This window comes from Lissotriton vulgaris, chromosome 9, assembly GCF_964263255.1.
Source record: "Lissotriton vulgaris chromosome 9, aLisVul1.2, whole genome shotgun sequence".
In the NCBI taxonomy this organism is placed as follows: domain Eukaryota; kingdom Metazoa; phylum Chordata; class Amphibia; order Caudata; family Salamandridae; genus Lissotriton; species Lissotriton vulgaris.
In genome coordinates this window covers 979,206,988-979,233,905 of record NC_141697.1, presented here as the reverse complement: position 1 = coordinate 979,233,905, position 26,918 = coordinate 979,206,988, and the positions used below count along the sequence as shown (strand labels likewise).

At 46.2% G+C, this 26,918-nt stretch overlaps 1 protein-coding gene across 5 annotated transcripts in view; it reads left to right on the top strand.

Moving 5' to 3' along the window:
- DCAF1 (DDB1 and CUL4 associated factor 1) overlaps window positions 1–26,918 on the top strand; it is a 1,123,544-nt gene that overhangs the window by 73,080 nt on the left and 1,023,546 nt on the right. For 4 of the 5 annotated variants that reach the window (XM_086938834.1, XM_086938833.1, XM_086938832.1 and 1 more), the window contains exon 6: window positions 6,994–7,134. In XM_086938834.1, the coding sequence (XP_086794960.1) occupies window positions 6,994–7,134 (141 nt within the window). The remainder of the gene's footprint in view (window positions 1–6,993; window positions 7,135–26,918) is intronic. The other variant, XM_086938831.1, reaches the window with a different exon arrangement.

Genomic DNA, 26,918 nt, shown 5'->3' with positions numbered 1-26,918 from the left:
TACCACCCTCTCCAGTGTGGAACCTAAACATTGTTCTTACCAGGCTTATGGGACCCCCTTTTGAACCTTTACACAAATGTGAACTGTAATTTCTCACATGGAAAACAGCTTTCCTCATTGCTATTACCTCTCTTACAAGAGTTAGTAAGATTCAAGCTTTCACTATACAAGAACCATTCTTACAATTACAACGTAACAAAGTGGTTCTAAGGACTAATCCTAAATTCCTTCCTAAAGTAATTACTCCTTTTCCTCTAAACCAATCTGTAGATTTACCAGTGTTTTTTCAAAACCCAGACTCAGTAGCAGAGAGAGCTTTACACACACTAGATGTCAAAAGAACTCTTCTCTATTACATCGATAGGACAAAATCCTTTCGCAAAACAAAGCAACTATTTGTAGCTTTCTCTCCACCACATAAAGGCAACTCCATTTCTAAATCAGGAATTGCAAGGTGGATTGTTAAATGTATACAAATATGCTATCACATGGCAAAATGCACATTAACAGTTCGTCCTAGAGCACACTCCACAAGCAAACTAGGAGCCTCCATGGCTTTCTTAGGGAACATTCTCCTAGAAGACATCTGCAAGGCAGCAACATGGTCTACAACACACACCTACATGAAACACTATTGTGTTGATGTGCAAGCCAAGCAGCAAGCTGCAGTAGGCCAAGCTGTCCTCAAAACTCTCTTTCAAACTACTGCAACGGATACAGGTGACCACCGCTAGGGTAGATACTGCTGCACAATCGATGCAAAGTGCAGCATCTGCAGCTCATATGCCTCAAACGGAAAATGCTACTTACCAGTATGCATCTGTTCTTGACATGTAGAGCTGGAGATTTCTACACGCCTCCCCGGGACCTGTTTCTGTTCCAGTTTTATCTTAATTAGACATACACGCATGGACATCCTTTCCACTAACTCCATAATTTCCCATCATGGCGAAAAACAATCTAAGGATGGAGCCGATGCCCATTCACACTATCGTCCAAGGGAGGAATCGCCTATCTCGTGACTACAAAGATTTCTTCCAAGACGACGACAGCATGCAATCATCCGAGCCCAACACCAGGTGGCGATCTATTGCAAAGTGTAGAAATCTGCAGCTCTACATGCCAAGAACAGATGCATACTGGTAAGTAGCATTTCCCTTTTTAGTTTGCATAGAGAAATTAACTCCCTAAAGCCTAAGTGGAGATAAGGGGCGAGCTCCTCACACTGGTCCCCTATGCCATTGTGGGTTTCTTCACTAACAGCAGGGTTATTGTTAATAGACATTGTTAAAATAAACTTCTAACCCCTCTTACCCCTAACTAAAGTGAACTTTTATTTTTCTAACATTCTAAAGGGACTTCACCAAGGCCCTAACAATACTTTTAGCAATTTGGAAAAAAGTTGTCAGTTCAAAAATCAGAATTCTAAAGATTTTCTAAGAGTTATTTCATGTGATCAGATAGTAACCAAGTCAGTCCAATAAATGCAAAGTTGTATATCCCACCGCTGATCCTCGAATGTAGGAATCTAGCTCTGTATATACTATACCAAAATGAAATACATTGTGCACAGAGTCCAGTAGAACGCGAAAGATCGGCTGAGGTATAAGTAGATAGCACCGTACTCTCTTTTTGTGGTAGTGTGGGTGTGCAGTAAGGCGGTATCAGAGGGTAGTGTTAAGCATTTGTTGTACACACTCAATCAGCAAATGATGTCACACATTCAAAGGCTGAACCCAGACCAATTTAGTTTGTATAAAAATATTGTTATTTTATTTCTAGAACCAAGCCAAGCCTGGCACAGGTAAGTGAAATAAATGCTTTGTAAAATATTGTTCAGTGTTTACAAGTGAATGCAAGTTTAAATGCAGTTTGTTTGAAATACAGGGAAGTCAAGGTATCAAAATGAATGTACAGCGTATTTTTTGTTACTTTTTAGATAACTTTTTTAAGTTACTTTTACTACTCGGTATGATATGCCTAGATATCACACTGGGACATGTCCTAGAGAAAAGGTCAGTAAAATCAGTTTTGCACAATTGTAATTTTCTGGGGTTAGAACAAGGGTACCCCCAGGGTCAAGGATGCACTCTTGTTACACCCTGAGTGGTACTAGGGCGGCTGGGTGCAGAGTGCTGAGGCCCAATATTATCCAATGGCGTATAGGGATTTACAGTTGGTGGCTGCTTACAAGCAGGCCACTGGGTTGTGGGACCAAAGCTCCTGGTGTTTGGCTCGGGGGCAAAGGGGGTCCGGTTCAGCACATAAAGTGCACCTGCAGGGGTTTGCTGGGTGCAGGGTGCAGTTTTGATGTCGGGTGCCCTGTTTTCAATGGGGATTTTCGGTTTTGGTTTTTAGCTGCAGGCTCGGTCAAGGAAGACCTACGGGAGGGAGGAACCAACAGCTGGACAGGTAAGTTGGAGGGCTCGGGACGTAGGTGCACCTCAGGTTCCTTTCTCTAGGGCGCAGGGTGGCTGGATGCAGGGGTGTTTTCTGAGATCGGATTTTACCTTACCTGGCCACTCTCGGTTGGGGACACTGTGCAGAGGTTCAGGCAATGTCTGGGAGTCCTGGAGGGGTCAACCCACTGAGTACTCAGACTCTGGAGTGCAGGGGGACCTCGCTGGGACCGGTGGGCCACTCAAACTCTGCCGTAGGCGACGGGTGCAGTGGTAGTTCCAGGCGTCGGGTTTCTTTGTCCTCAGCTGGCTCAGAGTCTTTCTTTGGAGATTCTTTTGAATAGAGCTGCTGTTCACAGGGGAGGTCTTTGTTGAAGGCAGTCAGTCCTCCCAGGGGTTCTGAAGGTCGCTGGCTGTAGGGCAAGGCAACTTTTGGCACAGGATCTCTGTTAACAGTGGACGGACCGGTAGGGCTTGGGCCAAGTCAGTTGTTCTCTGCAGTCTCCTGTGTTGGGCGTCTTCTTTCGTCCTTCTTCTTTGTAGGTTGTAGGAATCTGTCTTCCTGGTTCAGGGCTGCCCCCTAAATACTGTATTTATTGGGTGTTTTAGGGGTATCGAGGTCAGTAGTCAATAGTCTACTGACCTTAGGGTGACTACACCCTTTGTGTACTCACCCCATTTGGGGGAGTGAGCACAACCCCTAATCCTGATTGGGGAGTGTCTACCATCTGCAAGATTTCGGGCACTGAAGAGTGGACTTCACCCAGCCTCCCCCACCTGAGGGGTGGCGTTGCTAGAGATAGGGCTGCCTAATTTTTCCTACCTGTCTTCCCACATAAAAGGAGGGGAGACAGGAAGGGGGCCTGCTCCTGATAGCAGGAGAGGCTGGGGTCGCATTACAAAGGCTGCAAAGCCTTTGAAGTTCCCCTGCCACAGATTGCTCTTCCTGGCCTGGGGGAGGTGTGGACACCTCTGCCCAGGAAATGCTTTGTTTCTGGGCTCAGGGACGAAGGCTCCCCACCCCAGGGGTTCAGAAACATGTGTTGTGGTGGCAGGCTGGTGTGTACCAGTCAGGGAACCCATCAGAGGCTGATCGTTTTTCAGGGGGCATCTCTAAGATGCCCTCTGAGTGCATTTTTCAAATCCCACACTGGCATCAGTGTGGGTTTAATGTGCTGAGAAGTTTGATACCAAACTTCCCAGTTTTTAGTAAAGCCGTTATGATGCTGTAGAGTTTGTAATGACAAACTCCCAGCACCATATGCTCTTAATAGCATTACTGCACTTACAATGTCAAAGAATTGGCTTAGACACTGTAGAAACACAGGGCTCATGCACCTGCTGTACCATCATCACTGGTATAGTGCACTCAGCTAGAGGGGTGGCTGACCTATGCCAGGGCAGTGGGTTGTAGGCATGGCACCAAAATAAGCAGCCTGCAATGGAAGTGTGTGTGTAAAGGTACAGGGCCTCTAAGGGTGGCCCAATAAGTGCTGCAGCCCTTAGAGGCCTTTTCTGGCCACAGTGCCCTTGATACCCATAGTACCTTTTACAAGGGACTGACATGTGGCAATGAGGTGCCTATTGGAGGTACACAGTACAATTTTGTGAAATAACAAAGGCCCTGGGAATCTGATTGGCAGGGGACCCAGGGCACATCAAGTCAAAGTGCATCAGTAGTCTGGCTGAAAGTGGGACGGTTACTGCAACAGAAACCCAGCTTCCTACAGTAATGACAAGGTGCGCTTCACCTTATAATGAAGTCTTGTCTTTGGTGAAGAGGTGTGCTCTTTAGCACAGACATCTCTTTAAAATCCAGATGTAGAAAGATCTCTAAATACTACTTAAACAAGACAAAATATGTTAGAAACAATCAGTAGCTCTTTATTGTTTATGGGGATGTCTGTGAAGGTATACTTCCCATGCAATAATCCATAGCTATATCGATTTTGCCACACATATCGCATGTAACCAAAAGGCTGTCAGAATCTTCCTGAATAGACCATGGCCCATTCAACTTGTAAGGGGTTTTGAGCTTGCAAATAGGCTTGGTGTGGTGGCTGGGTTTGGGACGAAAAAGAACATCAGCTGCTGTCATGTGGAAGGAGGAATGTACCCAATCCAGATAGCTGTAAAGCGGGCTTATGGAGACTGGTTCATACCTTTGCTACGCACTGTTGTATTGACATCGACTCCAGCACAGATAGCCTTGTAGACATGACTTCCCTCTGTAATGTATTTTCATTAATTCATGCTATCTTCCCTATTATGGTTTTGGATCCCATCTGTGTAGCAGAGCTTTCTTTGCTGAATGGATGAGGAACAGCTGACTGAAGCTGAACTCGGACAAGACAGAGGTCCTCTTCCTCGGATCCACCCCTTCGGCCGGGGACGACTCCTGGTGGCCGAACGCACTGGGAACCGCCCCAACAACCACCGACCACGCACGCAACCTCGACTCCACCCTCTCCATGACTAAACAGGTCAACGCCGTCTCCTCCTCCTGCTTCAATTCCCTCCGTATGCTCCGCAGGATCTACATTTGGATCCCCACTGAAACGAGAAGAACGGTCACCCAGGCCCTCGTCAGCAGCAGGTTGGACTACGGAAACGACCTCTACGCAGGAGCCTCGGCCAAACTCCTGAGACTGCACCAACGCATCCAGAACTCCTCTGCACGCCTGAACCTCGACATCCCTCGCCACAGCCACATCACATCACACCCCACCTGAAAGACCTGCACTGGCTCCCGGTCAACAAGATGATAACCTTCAAGATCCTCACCCACGCACACAAGGCACTCCACAACACCGGACCAACGTACTCAACAGACGACTCAGCTTCTACAACCCCACCCGCCAGCTCCGCCCCGACGACCTCGCCCTCTCCACAGTCCCCCGCTTCCGAAGAGCAACCTCCGGCGGCAGATCGTTCTCCCACCTCGCCGCCAAGACCTGGAACACCCTCCCCACCCACCTACGGCAGACCCAAGACCTGCTCATCTTCAGAAAACTCCTCAAGACCTGGCTTTTCGAGCAGTAGCAACATCCCCACCCTAGCGCCTTGAGACCTAGCGCCTTGAGACCCGCATGGGTTGAGTAGTGCGCTTTACAAATGATGATTGATTGATTGATTGCTACTCTAGTCTCTCATTTATGGATATAAAGGAGAATTCCGTGACCGAAAAATAAGTTACCTATAATCCCAGTTCTCCATATGTTAATCCTCTGTATAGCTTAAATTCATATGATTGGGTAACTAATTGATACGTTAGTTAAGTTTATTTATTGAACAATCAATTAGACTAGCACATATTTGTCTTTTCCTCAACATAAAGCTGCACATTAAATGCTCCTGGGAACTGAAATTTTAATGCAAAGTTGTTCATCCTGCAGTTAAATACCTTTATTCATAGGATATGTATCTTACTTTACGTGATGCTTGTCAGTGTGTTTTACTTTTTGCTCATGGTATTTGACATTTGACCTTTTAACCACTCCAGGCCTGTATTTTATGAAGCAATTGCTCATTGTTATGTAATTTAACTACTTATAAAAATAGTGCATTTCATTCCATTTTTAGTACATTTTACTATTCAATTCCATCAAATAATGTGTAATATGTTTCATATTGGATTGTGATTGGGTCTAAAAACCTTTCAATAATTAGAATTTTAAAATAAATTCTTTAGAGTGGAAATTCTTGCTTGTGTTGCTGTTTACTTGACCATATTCCTGGCAGGGAGCAGGGTTGCCCTATAGTGGCGTTTTATAATAATCGGACAGCTAAGCTCACCCATTATACCATGTTTGACAGAAACAAGCAGTTCAGTCCTGATGAGAATATGATATTTGTAAGCTTTGGTGCTCATGAAATGGACCAGGCTCATAAAAGTAGGACAGAGTCCCCATGTCAGGATTGTAGTTCAAAGTGACTCCTTAACCTGGTATGGAATGTAGGGTAGCCCAATTTATGTTTGTACTTTTTAAATATAGTGCAAGATTTCACATTGGTCTACCCATTTTCAATATTCACTGCAAAGTAAAGATTCAAATTTGAATTATTGTGCCCTAAGCTTTTGGGGCCGATGAGACCCATGGGAGGCTTGGGCAATTTAGTTTCCCTACCTTAGTGAGTTATTAAGCCTCATTGCAAATCCAGAGGAGCCCTCGGTGTTAGACTGAGTCATAGTCAACAAAAATATGGGTATTACCACTTACTGCAGGATTATCTTTTCTCTCTAGCAGTATAATGTGTCAAGAGTTTAAGCTTCTGGTATCAAAAGAAACTGAATTCTCAATGGTGTCTGGAACTGTTGGTGAACTATCATTCTCCTTTGGATGTCCAGTCTGTTAAAAAGAAAAGTGTTTTACTATCCTTGCCACTTGGTAACAAGGATTTTTTTCTAGGCATATGGCTTTTTCATCTTAAGAAGTTGTCAAAAAGACTAGATTAATTGTTCACCTGATAAATTGCCACTTACTCTAAAGACTGTATATTTTTTTATGTATTGTATTAAGAAAGACTGCACCAGATTGGGTTCTTCCATTTTAAATGAAATTCATAAAGACCTGTTTGTTCTTTTTGTTGCCAGCAGGAGGGAATTGTCGAAAACCTGTTCAAGTGGGCCCGTGAGGCTGAGCAGCCTCTTAAGACATACGCCACAGGATTGCTTGGTGGGGCAATGGAGAACCAAGATATTGCAGCAAATTACAGGGAAGACAACTCCCAGCTGGTAAATATCTAACTTTAACATCCACAGTTATCATTCCTATTGCCTTTCAACCACATCGGTATGTCTATACTTCTACATTGATGTGGCATAAGGATTGGAGAGTTAGTACCTATTCATTCTTTGGCTTTTCATTGGATACATTGTTTTGACCTCCAAAGAGGATACAGATTGTAAGGTCTTGCAGAACATGTTGATAACCATTCTTCATATCTATTCCACCTATGACTTCTTTGGTGTGATCATGCATATGTTGTAGGTTCTTTGGTCTGATCATTGTAGGAAATGTGCCCTTTCTGTAGGGTCTTCCCACAGTTTTTACCTTTTGCTAGACCTTATATGTTTGATGGCTGTAGAACTTTGTGCACTTTATCCCAGCCAACCAGTGATAAAGTGCCTGGGCACCCCCCCTCCCTTTCGACATGCTGAAATTGGCATACTCTCAGTTGGCATACTTAACTCACCTATAAGTCTGATACCTGGGCTGTGCCCAACCTGTGTCCCCCAGGTCTCTTTCAATTAACTTTCGGTAATTGTGGTGAAACCCCAGCTACTTGTTGGGAGCAATGGATATCAATTGTTTGACAGATTGGATTTTTGTTGACTAAATGTAAAGAGTGTTTGATGTTACCCAGTAAGAAGCACACACCTTGGTGATGGTTGCTAATAAAGGGTGTGGTTCTTTATGATTACTTTGAAATGTTTCTTAAAGTGGCATCACACTTGAATGACTATGCAAGGCCTTGAAGCTGCTATTCTAGATTTTTTCTTAGGGGGGCATACGATATGCTGCAGCCCTTAGGTGCCCTCTTTAGTACCCCTGCCCTAGGTACCTGGAGTACCATTTGCTTGGGACTTGCAGCTGTGCTAAAGTCCATAGCTAATTGTATCAGAATTAGACTTAACTGTCTTTTAGAGAAGGAGCACTGGGACTGAGGTCTGACGAGCAGGCCTCATTGCAATGTCAGAGTTGAAAATCAGCATCTAGTAGCTAAAATGGGGAGAAAAAGTGTGTGTGTGCATGTGAAGGGGGGGGGGGGTCTAACTGCAACCAAAGCCGAGTGCTCTACACTTGGTTTTCACGTTGATTTGTAAAGCATATGCTTTACTTATGACCTCTGTGGGAACTCGTTTTGGAGAGTTGGATAAGTTTAAAGGCATTAATGAAAGGTTTCATGTTTATCTACCTAACACAATAATTATGTATTCTGTCTGCAACTGTGTTTTTTTCGGAGCACATACATTACTGAAAATAAACTGTTACCTCATTTGTCCTTGCACGCATAAGGGCCATGATTTGAATGGTGCAGCAGTGGCACAGGGACCAAAAGGTTTAGAAAACACACTGAGTACTGACTTATTGTGATATTGTACTACTGAACAAGCATTCACAAGTGCAGTTAACTTGCAGGCACTGGGGCCATGATTTGAATGGGGCAGCAGGTGCTGTGGCACATGAGCCATCCAAATATTGCTATATGTTACTACTAAACAAGCAGTCACAAGTGCAGTTACCATGCTGTCACTAGGGCCATGATTTGAATTGTGCGATGGCACAAGGGCCAAAAGGTCTAGGAAACCCACTGATCACAGATTATTGCTATATTTTACTATTAAACAAGCAGTCAGAAGTGCATTTACCTTGCAGGCACTAGGGTTATAATTTGAATGGTGCAGCAGGTACAGTGGTACAGGGGCCAAAAGGTCTAAGAAACCCACTGAACACTGATTATTGCCATATTTTACTACTGGTTACTTCTGTAAAAAGTGCACCCAAAGTAACACATAGCCTAAAGCCTACCTACAACTTCTGTTACATTCAGCACATTTATATGGCACATTCTCAATTTTTGTACGGTCCTAAAATACTTTTGAATCAGGACACACTATTTCCTTGACAAGGGCATTCTCCAGTCTATAACATTAGCAAATCTGCCATTGTAAACACTATATAAATACTCATAACTTAACGTATGGCATTCCATACCAAACATTGGCAAAGCCAGTAGATCTCTCCTATGCGTGATCTATTGACTGTCAATGTTTTTTTGGCCATATTTTACCGCAGCTCTAGCTTCAGTGCAGCATAACTGAAAATCTTTTAAAAGCGTTATAATGCGGACAGCGCTGGTTGTCATACAGCTTTTTTACAGTACTTTCAGCCATTTGCAACATAGCTAAAAAAACATGAGCAAAGTCAATAAACCTCACAAAGGCAAGACCTTTTGGCTCTGCTAATGCTGGTTAAACTTAACACTGTCTGTGCATTTGTTGCATCTCATTAGTAGCAGTTTAACACCCAAATCTAGCAAAAAGCAACAGAAAAGTGACCAGTCAGCCTCTGCAAAGGGCCTTCCACTGCCTGATGTCACATGTCGCTGATTTTAGTAACTTTTGTACCATTTGAGCTAGAAACTATTTTTTTTTTAGGTAAAATCTGCAGATTATGCAGCAAATGATTGTGGTAATGCAGCTAATCTATAGTTGTGTGAAATTCGCCATGGCCAAACAATTGCATAATTCCAGTGGCCCTGCATAAAGGGTATCTTAATTATATTCTCTGAAATTTCTTGATGATAGATTTCTTCAATACAAAAATGTAAAGAGAATTTTCTATATTAAGCTGTCTCTTTTCTGATCGAAATTTTTTTGATCAAAAGATGATGGATTGTTCAGCTCATTTATGTAATATCCAAGGGATATTTATTTATTGGGTTGTTGAATGTATTATCCTAATCCCCTACGATATCAATAAGCAAGGTACACCCTCGTTGGTTTTGTATCCCCAGCCAAATAGGCGCCAGTCGCTGTGCTCATTCTTTCAACATTAGAGCCCTCATAAAATCCCTGCTAAAGTGTCAAATCCTGCTTGACTGGTCTGCTTGGTTTTAGAAAGATTTCTTTGGGGCACATGTCAAAGGAATGGAAATAGTATGCCAAAATACTTTGCATGTATCCACTGACTCGTTGCTGAAAACACTATTTTACCAGATTTCTGTCTCTGGGTTTTTCAGAGATACCACGGCTGCTACAAACTTAAGTTTGGTGTTAGATGTGTGAGGACACTAGGATTACCATAGAACACTCTTCTCTCAGTCCCTCAGAGCCCAAGTTTAGTGTGGTCGTAGACTTCTGCCAACTTAAAAATGCCCTGAGTGAATAGGGGTGGCCCTGGGAACTTTTACCCCATTTGATACGGTGTGCCCCAGGAGTCCTTAACACACACACACACATTAGCTTGTGCCATCCATAAATGAGGCGCCTACTTCTGAACAGAAGAGAACTGAACCTACTGTCTGCCACCTTAGACAAACCTTGAAATCACTGGACCTGCTTCCTCTTGTCACCCTCCACTCCCCTCAAGCAAAGAAGTGTACTCCAAGAATCATAAAGCTGACCACTTGTTAAAGCTACAGTGGCACAACAAGCTTAAGATTCCCTTTCTTTTGAGCATCTAGTGGTTACTGCACCCTGCTGGTTGGCCTATGCATAAAACCCCTGAGTCTGAGTGTCTCCACTGAGGTCCTGTGTGTGGGGTGGTGGTTTAGAAGTGTAGTACCTTGGTGAGTTGGTAATTAAAAGACTAAAGTCAGAAGGTAGAATCTTTGACCAGGACTAGTCTGGTTGGTGTATCTGACCCACACATCATCGAGGTCAGTGTCCAGTTGTCTATGTCCTGATCTACTGTGACTATTGACTATCATTGGCCCTTTGTACGTCTTGGTGCTATTCCTGCTTAACATTTTTTTTTAATTCATATCTCCAGTTCCCCTTATTGGATTTTTGTCATTTTATTTATTACATTTTACGGTTTTGGATTTTTATTGTTTTGACTTTTGACCTCATTATGGTTATAGTACTGCATGAATACTTTACGGGTTGCTCTAAGGTAATTCTGCCTGCTTGGTGCCATAGCTACCAGGTCATTAAGCTCAGGTTTATTTAGTCACTTTGAAGGTTCACCTTTATAAGCGTGGTGTCTGGTCATTGAGTATGACACAGCCTGCTCAGTCATTGGCTTTCTTTTTGGAAATCATAGTTATGTATGTTAACAACATTGGTCCAGTTGAAGTGAATATAAACTACAACTCTAAGAAAGGAAAAGACTTGAAAAATGGTGTTTAGAGTGTAAAACTGTCTTGTAATGACAGCATGGTTTAGTATACACATATTAATGTTCTACATATTAACATACACATATATTTTGTGTTTGTGATGCTAATGTCACTCATGTTTCTTATCCTGATTGCAAAAGATGTAGATGAAGTAACTTTTCATTAGCCCATGTTTACATTTCCCTGCATATTTGAGACCTCCAGTGAAATGAATCATTGCAAGCGACATGAGGGTTATTACCTTTAAGGTAGTTATAAAGAAGTCCCCAAGTTTGGTCAGGCAGTTAAACAAAACATGCTACCAGTAAAAACCAGCAAATTCCAAATCACATGATGTATTAAAGAGATGTATATCCCCTATGCCATTAATTGAACCGCCTTTAATGTATCAAAGACCACGTTATTGCTCCATGTCTCATTTTCAGTGGCAGCTGCTTATTCTCTGGCATTGTATCTTTTATAGATTCACATGCTTGAATCTTCCCCGTCATCCTGGTGGGAGTCCCACTGTAACAGTAATAAAAGCAGTATTGAAGCATAAGCGTTAAACTCCATTGAAAAACATGAGCAGTTGGTAGCCAAATCACATCAATGTAATGCACCCAAACTTCAGCCAATCGGAGCACAGACCCTAATGCACTCATCCCCTGCAAAGGCACCATACCTCAGATTTCTTACTGCATGCCGGGTGTTGGGGAGTCTCCCTGCGCTCTTGCTCAGTCACAGTTAACCTTTTGACCTGCAGATTTCCAGTTCATCTCTTCGTCTCCTACCATCATCTGAGGTACAGTTTGGGAGTGTGTTTGGCTGTGCTTTCACACAGAATGTCGGAGTCTAAAAAAAGACTATTTAGGCCATGCAAGACTTTATTCTGAGGAACCCCCAAAGACTGGAAGGGTAGACTGCTTCTGTGTCTATAGAAAAATAAGTTTATCTCTGACTGAGGGGAGGTTCATACCTCCTCTAGAAAGAGGTGGAATCCTCATCATCATAGTTCTCACAGCAAAGAGACTAGTGATGAAAAAAGATCCTCCTCTCATCAGCGGTCTGATTGAGCACCCCAATCTGGTCCTCAAATCCCATTCAAGGAGCCCTCTTTATTGAAAAATCGACTGTTGACGAAGAACTTACCATCTATGTTGCCTGGAACATCCGCACCGTCGACGGCGACTTCCACTATTTCGATGATCAAGGCGATAACTGCGATCATGTAGGTGGCCAAAAACGCGATGATTACACTGTTGTTGACATCAACAAGACGGTCTCTGACGACGAACATTTCCTCGTCGACCGCTTTGTCTACAGGACAGCAGTGGGTGCCATCGTCGTCGGCGAAGATTCCTGTGACTGCCGCATCATCGGTGCCAACTTTGACGTTCCTTCAATGGGGGAAAAGACATTCTGTATATTCCCAGTAAGGGTGCAACTCCTTCTCTGCCTCAGGATTTTTCAAAAATGTCTCCATTGCTTCCAGGACACCTCATAGATTTCAGGAATCTGAGGTTGAGGATATCTTTGGCCCTGCGTACTGATCTTCACAATTAAAGATTAAGTGTCAAGAATCAAAGGACAAAGAAGTGGACTGGATCAGTCCACCTACCTTGAATGTGATTACTCTTTCTCTGAATGGGGACATTCATTTGCTCAGGAATATGATACATTCCAAGAGTTTTCTCCTTCTGAGGAACAAGAGAATAAGCAACATTATGTTCAGTGAACATCCATCAATATTCCAATTGCTTTGGATACAACTTAAGCATGTTGCTAAATGACTATTACAAGTGATTCCCTGGTGCCAACTCCGCTCAGCAGCCTCCACTGAGGCAGAAAGTCCCTGATTTTACTCCTGCTCTGCAGAGCACGCCTAGGTCTGAAAAAGACAGATCTGAACTGCTTCCAATATCCATTCTGTATGCTGTCCAAGACAGCGATGACCAGCTATTAGAAGAGGGTGATCTCCAGACAGATCCTAATGTCTATGATGATATGGATGATTGTGTCACACCAAGACTAGTCTTTCCTACCCCACGAGCAGCCGATTTTCTACCTGTGGATAGCTGCAGTTTCCACAACCTGCTTAAGATAGCGTCCAAGTGCTGTGACCTTCCAATGCCAGCTAAACCGAGTGCTTCTTCTATGATTATAAAGCTGGAACGCATTTTACCAGTCATGCTAACCCTGATTCCAAAGCTTGACAAAAAGTGCAATTCTCCTGAAGGTTCCCCTATATGTCTCATTGGTCACCCTCCGCCAGATTCGGTCATTTAAGTTGCTCAGAGAAGAGCAGAAAATCCTTCCTCAACATGCACAGCCCCTCCGGATAAGAAAGGCTGCAGTCTTTGCCATATAGGGAAGATGTTCTCTTGGCCGTGGCTATCTTTGGGAGATACGACCCTCATATGTTGTCTCACATCTCATCTCTGTTGGAGTATCTCCTAGAAGACAAGAAAAAAAGAGGTGTGAGAGATTCTGATGGAAGGTGAAAAGGCCTCTTCTGAAATCCAAGATGTGATCGTGGATTTTTCTTCCTCAGCCGTTAGACTGATGGCTAGAGCAGCAGTATTGAGATGCCAAGGTTGGCTGAAGGCGACTACATTCCACCCAGAGGTATAAGCCAAAATACTGGACATGCCATTACACAAATCTGATAAAGACACTGCTAAGTTGCTCGGTAACTTGCAGCAGAGGGAGTTTTCAGCCCTTTCGGAGCAGGCAGTAGAGGCCAAAATATCTCCTGACAGCAATTCCAGCAGATGTTTGAGCTCTGCCCCAACAGGGTTTTTGCTGGCATTATCTGATGGAGACTACTAGCCGCAGATTTCTTAATGTAGAGTTATCCCAAGGCGTGAGACTGGATCTGGAAAACTTTTCTGCCACAGCATCCCTCTGTGCCGGGGGGGAAGGCACCACGTGACTCCACCCTGACATCGTCCGTGCCGGTGACGTCAGCGAGGTATATAAGTTCCGCCCCGGTGCGCCTACGTTTGTTTTTTCTCTTTCCGCGTGCAACGTGGATCCGGTTTACTGTCCTGGCCTGTTTTCAGGCCTTCCATTCTCTTCTTATGATTGGACGTTTAAGTGGAACAGTGTGCGAATGCCTTCGGGCTTCAAGACGTGTACCTCTTGTGCACGTCCCATGTCGGCGACGGACCCTCACCCGATTTGCATGTGGTGCCTGGGTGAGCACCACGACGCGGAGAGTTGCGACTACTGCCAACACCTAAAGCCTAAATCACGGCTGAAGCACTTGATGAAGTTGCAGTCGGCGCGCTTAGCTAGGTCGGTGTCGTCCCTGCGCCCGTCCCCTACCTCGGAGTCAAGGAGCCGCCGGTTTCCTCTGCGGAATCTCCTTTCGCCATGGCCCTTTGGCCGTGGCTCACCGGCTGGTAGGTCTTTCAGTAGGTCTCCGAGGCCTTGTCCTCCTTCCGCAGTGTGCCCCGGCTCCCGCCAGGACAGGTGCCCCCGCCTGTCGCCTCCCTACAGGCCGTTTCCTTTCGCAGAGGCTACTAGGGCCCAAATGACAGCCTACGCGGCGATGCTGCAGGCTTCTTTGGCCTTTCCTCCACCTCCTGTGACTTCTGCGGATCCCTTGCCTTGCACGGGGAATTCCACAAGTGGCCAGTTGCTCCAGCGCCAAAGGTTTCGGCTTCAGGTCGTAGGAGGGTGGCGTCGTCTAGGTGTAGTTATTCCCTCGTGGGAGCCTAGCGTCCCTGCCTTGCCGCAAATCCCAACGGGCTGCTTGTGGTGTCGCAGGCGATCGCCGGGACTCCGGACTTAGCCCAGAGTCACTCTCGATTCTCTGAGCAGGCGGCTGCCTCATCAGAGGTCGAGCCGGTGCCGGGAGCCTTCCTCCCCGGCCTCGGTGAAGTCGGCAGCCTGGGGTGCCTTTCAGAGTCCCTCTCGGTCCTCGGCGCAGGCGGCTGCCCTATCCAAGGTCGAGCCTGTGCAGTTTCAGTGCTGCGCCTTCGCCGGTTCGGCGTCGGCCACGCCCCATTCTCCTGGAGAGCACGTGGTGGCAGGAGTCGGCCTGGCGCCACGTGGGCCCATTCTGGCGCTGGTCGACGCTGATCAGGTGCTGATGGCGGACTCCACGGAACCGCGCCGGACCCTGGATTCGTCTCCTGAGATCCCTTCTCCTGAGGTCAGTCACCTGCTGGTGTGTACCTCTCCAGAGACAGGGCGCCGTGTAGTTGCTTTTTCACTGCCATCTTCCAGGGGAGGCTCTTAGCCGTCCCCACGGCCTAAAACCTCAAACCCTTCTCTCAGTGGCTCACGGCTGTCTTCTCCACCGGCATCTCCACCATGCCCTGGGGCCCCTCGGGTTCCCCATTCCTCAGTGGATCCTCCTATATGCCAGGGCTGGCCACTTCCCCCTGGGCTTGGGGATGGGCGGCTCAGTCTGCAGCCGTCGCCCACGGAGGAATTACTTTCACCTCTGCGGCGCCCTAGTGAGGCCAGTGTTGCCTTTGTTCAGGCTATTTCCACGGCTGCCGTGATCCTGAGGATGGGTAAACCTGTCACTCCATTTCCCACGGACAACCTCTTGGAGATTCTCCACCAGGGCTCTGGTGGACCGGAGTTGTTCCTTCCCTTTGAAGCGTCACTCCATAATTCTCTTATGGGGCTTGGGGGCTCCCTGCCACAGGCGATCTTGTGCCTCAGGCACTACTGAACCATCATCGTCCTGCTCCGCACGACCCGGTCTGTCTTTCTTTCCACCCTTCTACTCAAGGCGCTCTACTGCGAAATGCCTTTCCGTGTTTGCCTGTGGTGGTGTTCCCTCCGTCTCGGGAAACCAGATGGTTAGACTCATGGGGACGTAATGCCTTCGCTTCTTCCAGAGCTGCATTGAGGGCGCTTAACACTTTGTTTGTGGTGACCAGGGTTACTTCTAGCCTGTGGGATTCTGTGGAGTCTCTTCTTTTTTTCATGTTTCTCATGAGGGGGCCCGTGCTGATCTGCGGGGCCATTTGTTGGATGGTAGAAAGTTGACCGCGTTTATTCTTCATGCAGCTTTGGTTGTTGCCAATGCTGTTGGCCGTGCTATGGCCACTTCTGTGGCTCTCCGTCGCTATGCTTGGCTACGCGATACTGTTTTCCCTGAAAATATTAGAGAGAGTCTGGTCGACCTCCCTTTTGACAGGGTCCTATTCTTTAATACTCATGCAGACTCCGTCATTCAGCGTCTTCTTGCGGTGCTCCGTCGTCCTCCTCCCCCCTCCTCAGTAGGTTGGTCTGCTGATCCTCCAGGGCTTGGTGGGAGACGTTATCCCACTTGCTCCTGATATTTGGTTTTTGGACGGGTGTTACACTTTCTGTGAGGGATTCTGTGCACTCTGGTCCTTGGTTGGCCCCGCTCTGCAGTTGGCTGCTGGTTCAGGCCCCTTCTTTGGTACGCATGAGTTTTCTGGCTGAACACTAAGCCTTCTGTGGTTTCTGCCTCAGGTCTATGATTTTTTTCTTCTGATGCGGCATTGTTTTTTCCCTGAGAGTGGTTCCCATTCTTTCTTGGGACGTGTCCTATCCTATTTGGGGTATGTGTAGCTATCCTATAGCTCTGTCTTATGCGGGGAGGTTGTAGACTCCACCTGGCGGGTTCATCGCCTTCCCTGGTGTTGTTGTATTGCAAAGGTGCAGTCTTTGGTCCTTACTGGGGAGTGGCTTTGTCATATACGGCGTTGTGCCGCAGTGTTTTGCCCTTTGCCTGCCATTTATCTGGGCCTCTGTCTGGTGTTTCTGAGAGCATAGTTTCCTTTGTTGCCAGCCTGGTCCGTCCTACTTGTTACTCCTCTCCTCTTCTTGCTGCTCTCACTACTTAGTGGATCGGTTCTGTCTGGGGCGGTCCCCTTTTGGGGTAGTGTGGGACGGTTTACTAGCTTGCCCATATTCTGAGCCCGACATGGTCCGTCAGCAGCTGGCGGTCCCCGCCTGCTCTTCTGCTCTGTGGCCGGCGACCTTGGCCTGGGCCCTGGAGCTCTTGCTTTTTGTCCTGCGGGGCTATTGTGAGCGTCCGTTCTTATTCTTCTGCCTGCTCACTGCTGAGGCATCGTTCAGTCTTGTCTTTGGCTTCAAGCTGTGATGGGCTTGGCGGCCCTCTTCACTGGGTATGTTTCTCGGTGGAGGGCTCGCCGTATTCGGCTTTTTTCCTTGGCGTCTGTAGGTGGCTCTTCTTTCTCTGCGGTGCCTGAGCCTTGGGGCTTCTGGTGGTGGTCCCTGGTGCGTTGACTGGGCTTGGGGTGTTCTGCTTCCCCCACTGCCTCCCCTTCATATTGCTTTCTCCTGTTGGTGAAGGCTGGGTTGCCTCTTTGTCATTCTAACACATCCCCTATGGGGCAGGTGTTCCTCCATGATGAGGTTCTCTTTAGCTTAGGGCCTGTAACTTATACCTGCTGCGGTGGACAGGGCTTTTTTCCCTGTCCCCGTTGCGGGTCCCCTATTGGGGGGGGAGGTGTCTTGGGCTTGTCTGAGCTGGGGAGTTCTCGCAGAACCCCCCCTCCCCTTTGGGGTATGGCTAGGGTATCTATTCTATGTTAAGGAATCCGCGGCTAGGAGTCTCTATCAGATGTACGAGTTACTTACCTTCGGTAACGATGTATCTGGTAGAGACGATTCTAGCTGCAGATTCCTTCACGACCCGCCTTTCCTGCCCATTTCTGCGAGGACCCTTCTCGGTCTTCTACACTTGCCTGCTTCAGGGCGGCTGTCCTCTGTGGGTGCTTTTTTCTTTCCCCCTCCCTGGGGGATGCTCGCCTTGTTGTTGTCGTTGCTCCATTCCTTTCTTTCTGGGGATTGGTGGGCGGATGCCTGGTACTTCTGCGCCCATGTATTTGATCTCCAATGTACGGTTCGTTGTGCCCTGCTTTCTTGTGTTGCTTGCACTTCTGACTCTCGCAGTCCTTACGGTTGAGTTCCCCTGGCAGGGTCTCGACACCGGGCCTTTTTAGGTGCTGCCCCCTGCTGGTGGTGTTGGGGGATGAATTGTCGTTGTGCTTCCATTCTGGCCTTGAACCCTTTCTTGGCTCAGGGCGGTGGTTGCGGATTTCTTCATCTGCTGTGCTCTTTTTTCACATGCTTTCTGTTTCCAGGGAGGCTGGTCTGTTGGTTGCAGGCTTGCTTCCAGTAGCTGTACTCTATTCTTTCATTCCATGACTTGGTACCTTAGTGCCTGGCACTATTCTGGATATGCTGTTCCTCACCTTTTTGTTTCTTTCCCTTCTGTATAGCTAGGTTTTTGAACACTGTTCCAATATTCTCACAGTTTTGGTTGTGATGGCTCTGTGTTGTAGCGCGGAAAGTTCCTCGAAGAAAACTGACGTAGGCGCGCCGGGGTGGGACTTTTGTATCCTCGCTGACGTCACCGGCAAGGACGACATCAGGGCGCAGTCACTTGGTGCCGTTTCCCCGGCGCGCAGGGATGCTGTGGCAGAAACGTTTTCTGTATCCAGTCTCATGACTGGGGATAAGTCTACGTTAAGGAATCTGCGGCTAGAATCGTCTCTACCAGATACATCGTTACTGAAGGTAAGTAACTCGTACATTCAGTTCAGTCCTGCAGGACTATCACAACATCCACATATTCCATACAGCCGGGGCGTTGACACCCATCAGCGGGAGGGAAATTTCAGGATGCCAACAAGAGACAATGAAGTACTGTAGGCCCCTGTCACCGCACTTTCACTTCAGTTCGATCACACGTTGTCCAAATTGATGGTAGCTTATCATTTCCGACAAATGGGTGTTTGACGTATTCCAGCACTGTCACACCCTGGAAAAGCCTCAATCTTCTTCCACGGAAGACTTCCCATCGTCATCCTCCAGTTCTCAAAAATAAATCCACCCGCTTCTCTCCAAAAAAGCAACAGAGGAGGTGCTGCACAATCAATGCAACCTAGGTTTCTATCCCAACTTCTTTCTGATCAAAAAGAAGTTGGCAAAGTGGAGGCAAGTAATGGATCTCAGGCTACTGAACAATTTCATCAAAAAACAACCCTTCAGGATTTTCTCTTCAGGAGGTTTTGCAGCTGTTGGAAACAGGGGACTATCTCTCTTCTGGATGCATACTTTCATGTTCCAATACATTAGAAGCCCAAATGTTTCGCATGTTCAAGGTGGCAGGGTGCCATTATCAATTCAAGGTACTTTCTTTCGAGTTCTAATCAGCCCCTGTTCACATTTTGTAAAGCACAAACTTATCACCCATGAGGGTATCCAGGCGTTGAGGGACCGTCGGGGAGATTAAGTGAGCTATTCCCCAGAGTCACATGATGCTGAGCTGCCGCCGCTGGCAGGGATAAAACCTTGAGCCCCATGCTCCAGAGTCAGTCGCTCATGCCACTACGCCACACCTCCCCACATAGTATTTACCAAGTGCATGGCGCCAGTAGCTGCTTTTCTATGACTGTCCGGTCACCAGGTATTCCCTTACCTGGACGATTGATTAATCAAAGTTCCCTCCTTCCAGTCGGTTCAGAAGTCCACAGAAGCCCGTCAACAACTTTTCTAATCTTTAGACCTCAAGCTCTACAGGGAAAAATAATCTTTCATCCCCTCCAGATCCGTGGTGTTTCTAGGAGCAATCCTGGATACAAAGCTGCCAAAGGTCTTTCCCACAGACTAAAGGATTTGCTGCTTGCAGGCAATCACACTATCACTATCTTCAAAAAGGTGTGTTTCTGTAAGGACATACAAATCAATGCTTGGGATGATTTCATCCTGCATCCAGTTAATTCCCAATTGCCGCCTGCTCATGAAACCTCTTCAGGAACAGCTCGACGCGCAATGGACTCAATGTTGGGGTTGTTTCGAAGACATGCTTTCGAAAACCTTCAAGATGAACACGGCATTGTCATGGTGGGTGGTCAAAGAAAACATCTCACAGGATCTCTCCTTCCTTCCTGCCTGCTGTGCCCTGGGTGGTGATGACAGCTGATTCCTCCATGGAAGGATAGGGAGCCCACCTGCAGGATCTAGAGGTCCACGGGAAATGGTCCAGTCAGGAAGCATTATGTCACATAAATCTCCTAGAATTGAAGGCGGTCTTTCTCGGTCTTCAAGCCTTTCTTCCAAGGTTATGAGACTCATCGGTTCTCCTTAGGACAGACTGCCGTACCACCATGTTGTGTCTGCTAAAACAGGGATGGACAAGATCACAGGTTCTCTCAGACCAAGCACAGCAAATATGGGAATGGATGATAGCCAACATCTCATTGAAAGTTGAGCAAGTCCCAGGGGTACCAAACGAGTGGGCAGATTACTCAGCAGAACAAACTAGCAATCCATGTCACAAGTGGGAACTAAGCGAGAGGCAATTAAAGAAGGTTTTTTTAGTTGGGGGCCGTACCCTACCATAGATATCTTTACTACATACCTCATAAAAATATGCAAGTTCCCTGCCAACAGATTTCCCCTGCCAGGTTCTTGGGGTTATGCCTTAAACTGCTCATGAACGGGGACGTTCACTTACGTGTTTACCCCACATTTTCAAAGATCCTACAGAAAATGAAAAGAGAATCATGCTGGCTCATTTTAATCACCCTGGCGTGGGCGAGGCAGTACTAGTAGACCAAGCTTCTTCTTCTATCGTAGTGTTCACACATTCACTTCCAGCCGACTGGGGATTTCCTCTCAATGAGCCACACTCAGTTTGCCGGCCTGGCTCCTCAACACGCTTAATTCCTACTTCCTACAATTTCTGACGAATGCAATTATATCCTTCAGAAAGCGCCTCTTCCTTCTACACTCAAATGCTACTCGGAGAAATGGAAAAGATTCTGCTCGTGGTGTGTTTCTCAGTCTTGTCATTGTTTCTCCTCGACAACTGAACAGATTCTACCTTATCTACAAGAAGAATCCTACTACCTGTGTGAAAAGGGGAAAAGAGGGGGGGACACTCAGTGTTGTGTAAAATACCCCTCTCACACCAACAGGCCCCTTGGTGTCATGCTTCATCATTGGGGTCTTCGCACCCCGCTAAGGGGATGCGGCACGCTTCGACCTGCGACTACGCGGGAGCGTTGACAAATCAGACTATGTGTGGTGTGTGTTGAGTGCAAGTGAAGGGATTGGATGTGAGTGGGAGGTGTAGTGATAAGTTAAAAAGTACCTGGCTAGTGGGTAAAAATAAAAAACTTTATTCAGTACCCCTGGCTGGTGCTGTTAAAAAATGTGCAAAGGAACGAGGTTTTCTGTCTTAATTAGGGACAGAACCTCTGGTGTGCGTCGACATGTTTCGGTACGGGTGTACCTTCTTCAGGACGGGGCACAACTCCCAACCCTACTCACGTTTTTCTAAGAAAAGTGGGTTCTATTTTATTTAAAAAAGTGATTACACTCGTTAAAGACGGCTACAATGTGCCTACAGCGGTTCTCTGGTACATGTAATTACATGTCCTGAAAAAAGAAAAAACCATTAGGTTTGGTTACCATATAGGGTTGGCTCAGACAGGTGCAATCACCTGGAGCCCCAAACAGTTCATTGAACCTGTAAAGGAAAAAAGACATACAAAACATATAGCACACACAAACATGTAAGGTACACTAAGGGTTTTTTGTTTTATGTGTTTGTTTTCAGACATACTTGTGGTCTTAGTTGACTACTGCCTCATGAGCAAATCCTGGACATCAAGGTAGGTAGGTGGATCCACAATCTATGAGGATAGAGGAGTGGAATCAGTGCTGTTGTATTTACTCACTTTTTAACTCCATCATTTTGCACCTACAGAGGTCCGATTCCGTTTAGACAAATACTCACGAAATCCGCCTGTATTGGCCTCCTTCTACCACCCTGTGCTGCTCCGCCGTGAATGGAGTATGGATGAGCTTGGCGGTATATAAAGGGGATTAAGGTATATTTTTATTGGTTAATAGGCGGAAACGGCAAATGACCATGTATGGAGGATACCTGTGTAGCCACCCCCTCCACGTATGTGGTCTAGTCACATGTAACATGTAAACCTCTGTAATTCGTTCATTACCGGGATTCGGTATGACCAAATAAGGGCTTTCCGTTCGTTATCCACTCACAGGCTATTACCATAGCTGGCGCTGGTCCGGCGCTCATGCGATGCAGATGTCGCGTTGTTGTCTGCCTTTCGCGCATGCGCAATGCCGGTTCTACGGTACTCACTCGCGCATGCGCACAGGCCGGAACTCGACCAAGTGTGCACGATAATGTCAGTGAATCGGCGCTGGTTCCTCATGATGGTTTCTCTTTATTTTGCCGTGATTTATCTTCATTTTTGGTGCATTTGGTCGATGATTATCAGACACTTTGATCGATAAACCGGGGCATTGGTTTCAGTTTTAAAAAAACGCAGTGTCTGCTGTTGGTTTTCCACGATTCTGTGCAGATGCATTCAACACTGAGATGAAATGATATTAGTACATGGGGTGTTACATGTGATGGCTCAACGGTTTTAGTGTTGATGGCTAGAGGGTAGGCATTAACAGGTTTACAATTACTGGTCTTCTTCTGTTATGTGGTTAATCAGGAGACTTGGCTCCATGGTATGTCATCATTGAGTCCTGTAATATGAGTTGCCAGGCGGAACACCCAACGTTGTTCCTTTTGGAACAGGCCTGCTTCCGAGGGCAACCGTTCTATGACAGTCCAGCGTAGATCATTGATGCAGTGCTGGTGTGTCAAAAAATGCGATGCCATCTTGGTTGTTGTTTTCTTGCAGCGAATGTTACTTTTGTGTTCCCCTATCCTTATTTTGACGGGTCGAGTGGTCATGCCCACATATTCCAATCCACATGGGCAATTTATTAGGTAGATCACATTCTTTGTATTGCAGTTTGAAAATTGGCGTTGCTCCCATGTCGTGCCATTTCTGAAGGTTAGATTTCTGCTTTTCTAGGTTTGATGACAGCAACTGCAATCTCCACATGGGAAATGACCCTGTATGCCAGTTACATTGAGTCTTGCTGTTTGATTTTCCTGTGGTCTAGTGTGGACCACTATGTCCTTTATGTTTTTGCCCCTTCGATGTGCATACATCGGTTTCTCAAAGCTTAAGTCTCCACAATTCAAAATACCCCAGTGTTTATCAATGACCCTTGACACCTGGTTCGATATGGTGGAGTAGGTTGTCACACAGATCGGTCTTTTATGTGTTTCTTTTTCGTGGAGATTTTCTTGTATGAGTGCCTCCCTGTGATTGTTTTTTGCGCGCTTCATCGCTTTTTCGATAGTTCTGGTGGGATACTGCCTCTGTATTAGTTTAGTCTTTAGGTCTTTCGCTTGTCGGTTGAATTCGCTCAGTTCTGTGCAGTTCCTCCGCAGTCTCAGGAATTGCCCATAGGGCAGATTCTCCCTTAGATGTCTTGGGTGGAAACTGTCATAGCGTAGCAGGCAATTTCTGGAGGTCGGCTTAAAGTGGGTGGTGCTCTTCAGCCTTCCTTCCTCACTGTAAATGTTTAGATCTAAGAAAACCATCGATGTGCTTGAAACGGTACTGGTGAATTTTAGATATTCGTTCTGGTTATTTAGCCAGGTTACAAAATTCATGGCGCTGTTGACGTCACCGTTCCAGATGATAAAAATGTCATCAATGTACCGTTTCCAGGTGCCAATCTGTAAACGGTAAGGGTTGCTTTCATGTAGAATTTTTTGTTCCTCTAGGTGGTAGACATATAGTCCTGCTAAGCTTGGAGCAAAGGTACTTCCCATGCTCGTTCGGATCAAAGGTTGTTTTACATAAAAACATTGACAACCCACCCGGAAGACCAATAGTCTCTGGTCTATCCTGGAGCCTTTGTCAAAGTTCTCAGACGCTTTTCTTAGACCGATGGTACAAGCAACAAATACGTACCTTAAGGACACCAAATCGGTCCTACAACTCCTGGAAGAAACAACCTTTGATCCAACCACTCAACTCTTGGTGAGCCTCGACGTGGAGAGCCTGTACACAAGCCTGCCCCATGAAGAGACACTAGAGATCATTGAAGAAGTACTCTACAACCACACTTGGAAATACCAGACACCAAGAAACCTGGTCCTAGAGTGTATCACCATGGCCCTGAAAGACAATTTTTTTCAGTACAAGGAGACACTATACCTCCAAACCCATGGAACGAGGCATGACACCAAGGGGCCTGTTGGTGTGTGAGGGGTATTTTACACAACACTGAGTGTCCCCCCCTCTTTTCCCCTTTTCACACAGGTAGTAGGATTCTTCTTGTTTATTTATCAGTGCCCGTGGAGTAGGAATCCTACTTTATACTCTACCTCCCTTCTTTGTTAAGTATAGTCTACCTTATCTACTACATATAGCCAAATCAGGCCTTACGCATGCATCCATTAAGGTGCACCTAGTGTGAATTTTTAGATACGGACAACGTTCTGTTCAATTGTTTTTTGTGGTCCAACAGGGCTCGTGAAAGAGTTTATGAAGGGTCTATTCAGAACTTAACCTCCTATCAAGCCTCCTCCGGTGCTCTGGCAGTTGATCACTGTCTTATTGCAACTCGTGAGATCTCCATTCGAGCCAATTCACAAGTGCTAATTGAAATTTCTTTTGTGGAATGTGGCATTTCTGTTGGCCATTGCATCTGCCAGGTGTATTGGTGAGATTCAGGCTTTCATGATTAAGGAACCTAACCTACAGCTTCTAGAAGATAGAGAAGTTCTGCACACTAATTCTTCATTCATTCCCAAGGCACCATCAACATTTCACCTCAATGAACCAGTCATTCTGCCTCTTTTTTTATGTATATATGTATCTATGTATGTATATATGTATATATGTATATATATGTGGAGGACTTCACTTACCAGAATGCCGCTGAGTGGTGAAAGGAACGGGAAGTGCCGGCACCTGTGAGGTGAAGGAGGGGCCGATTAACACAGGACCAGGGAGTGGTCATAAAATTGAATAACACATGCGAAGACCCCCATAAAACAACGAGAGACTATCTGGAATGGGCACTGATGAAGCCATTGAAGGCGGAAACGCGTCTGCCCTGCGTTTCCAGAGACTTTTAATGCCAGCGTTTTAATAGAAATAAAGCCGCATCTTGAAAACCCCCGGAGCAGCGTCACACTCTTTTCGTCAGGAGGAGAGAGTGAGTTCACAATGTTTCCCAGCTAGCAGGTGCTGGATTAGTGATGCGCCCTCTCGATCTGGAGCTACGCGTTGTACCTGCAAATGTTGTTTGTACCCAACCAGTTACGCGTCGCCCCCCCAGGCGTCGGACTTTTACGAGGCAACTCACGCCACCATGGGGAGATAGGAGGCAAAGACTTTTGCCTGAGAAGGGGGACCAAGGACGGCTTTACCTTCCACACGACTGCACCGGCGTGGGGTCACCAGCCAACCAAGATTGGGGCATCAAACGATGTCTAAGGAAGATCCATCACTGTATGGGCTCCTATGGAGGACTTCACTTATCAGAATGCAGCTGAGTGGTGAAAGGAACGGGAAGTGCCGGCACCTGTGAGGTGAAGGAGGGGCCGATGAACACATGACCAGGGAGTGGCCATAAAATTGAATAACACATGCGAAGACCCCCATAAAACAACGAGAGACTATCTGGAATGGGCACTGATGAAGCCATTGAAGGCGGAAACGCGTCTGCCCTGCGTTTCCAGAGACTTTTAATGCCAGCGTTTTAATCGAAATAAAGCTGCATCTTGAAAACCCCCGGATCAGCGTCACTCTCTTTTCGTCAGGAGGAGAGAGTGAGTTCACAATGTTTCCCAGCTCGCAGGTGCTGGATCAGTGATGCACCCTCTCGATCTGGAGCTACGCGTTGTACCTGCAAATGTTGTTTGTACCCAATCAGTTACGAGTCGCCCCCCCAGGCGTCAGACTTCTACGAGGCAACTCACGCCAGCATGGGGAGAGAGGAGGCAAAGACTTTTGCCTGAGAAGGGGGACCAAGGACGCGTTTCCAGAGACTTTTAATGCGTTTCCAGAGACTTTTAATGCCAGCGTTTTAATAGAAATAAAGCCGCATCTTGAAAACCCCCGGAGCAGCGTCACTCTTTTCGTCAGGAGGAGAGTGAGTTCACAATGTTTCCCAGCTAGCAGGTGCTGGATTAGTGATGCGCCCTCTCGATCTGGAGCTACGCGTTGTACCTGCAAATGTTGTTTGTACCCAATATATATGTATATATGTATATGTATGTATATGTATGTATATGTATGTATGTATATGTATGTATATATATGTATATATATTTAACACTCCTCCGCCGCTTGGACGAAAGTAATGGGCGCACTCCCTCTGAGTTCCACAAATTGATTTATTTAAATCTCTTCAGCAATGAAAACAACACGATCTACGCGTTTCAGTGCTCCTAGCACCTTGCTCACGATCACTTTCTCAAGTTTTTTGTAACACATTTAAAGCAACCTCAGTGTTTGATGTTACATCACATCCTGTTCTTAGTAGCTAGGCATTGTGGTATTTGTGGTTTTTAACAAATTATTTATAAAAGAAGTCTCTAAGTGAAATTAAACCATTTAACAAGAGAAATCAAACAGCCTTTTGCTTTCCTCCTTGTACTTATGATAATATTGGCTGACATTATAATTTTTCACCATTATTTTTTGCCAACTCACGTCCCTTTCCATCCCTCTAGTGGGATTAGTTAACTGTTTGTTAATAAGGTTCCCTTATTTTTGGTCTTTGCTTTCATTCTAGCACATATGATCATATTAGCTGACA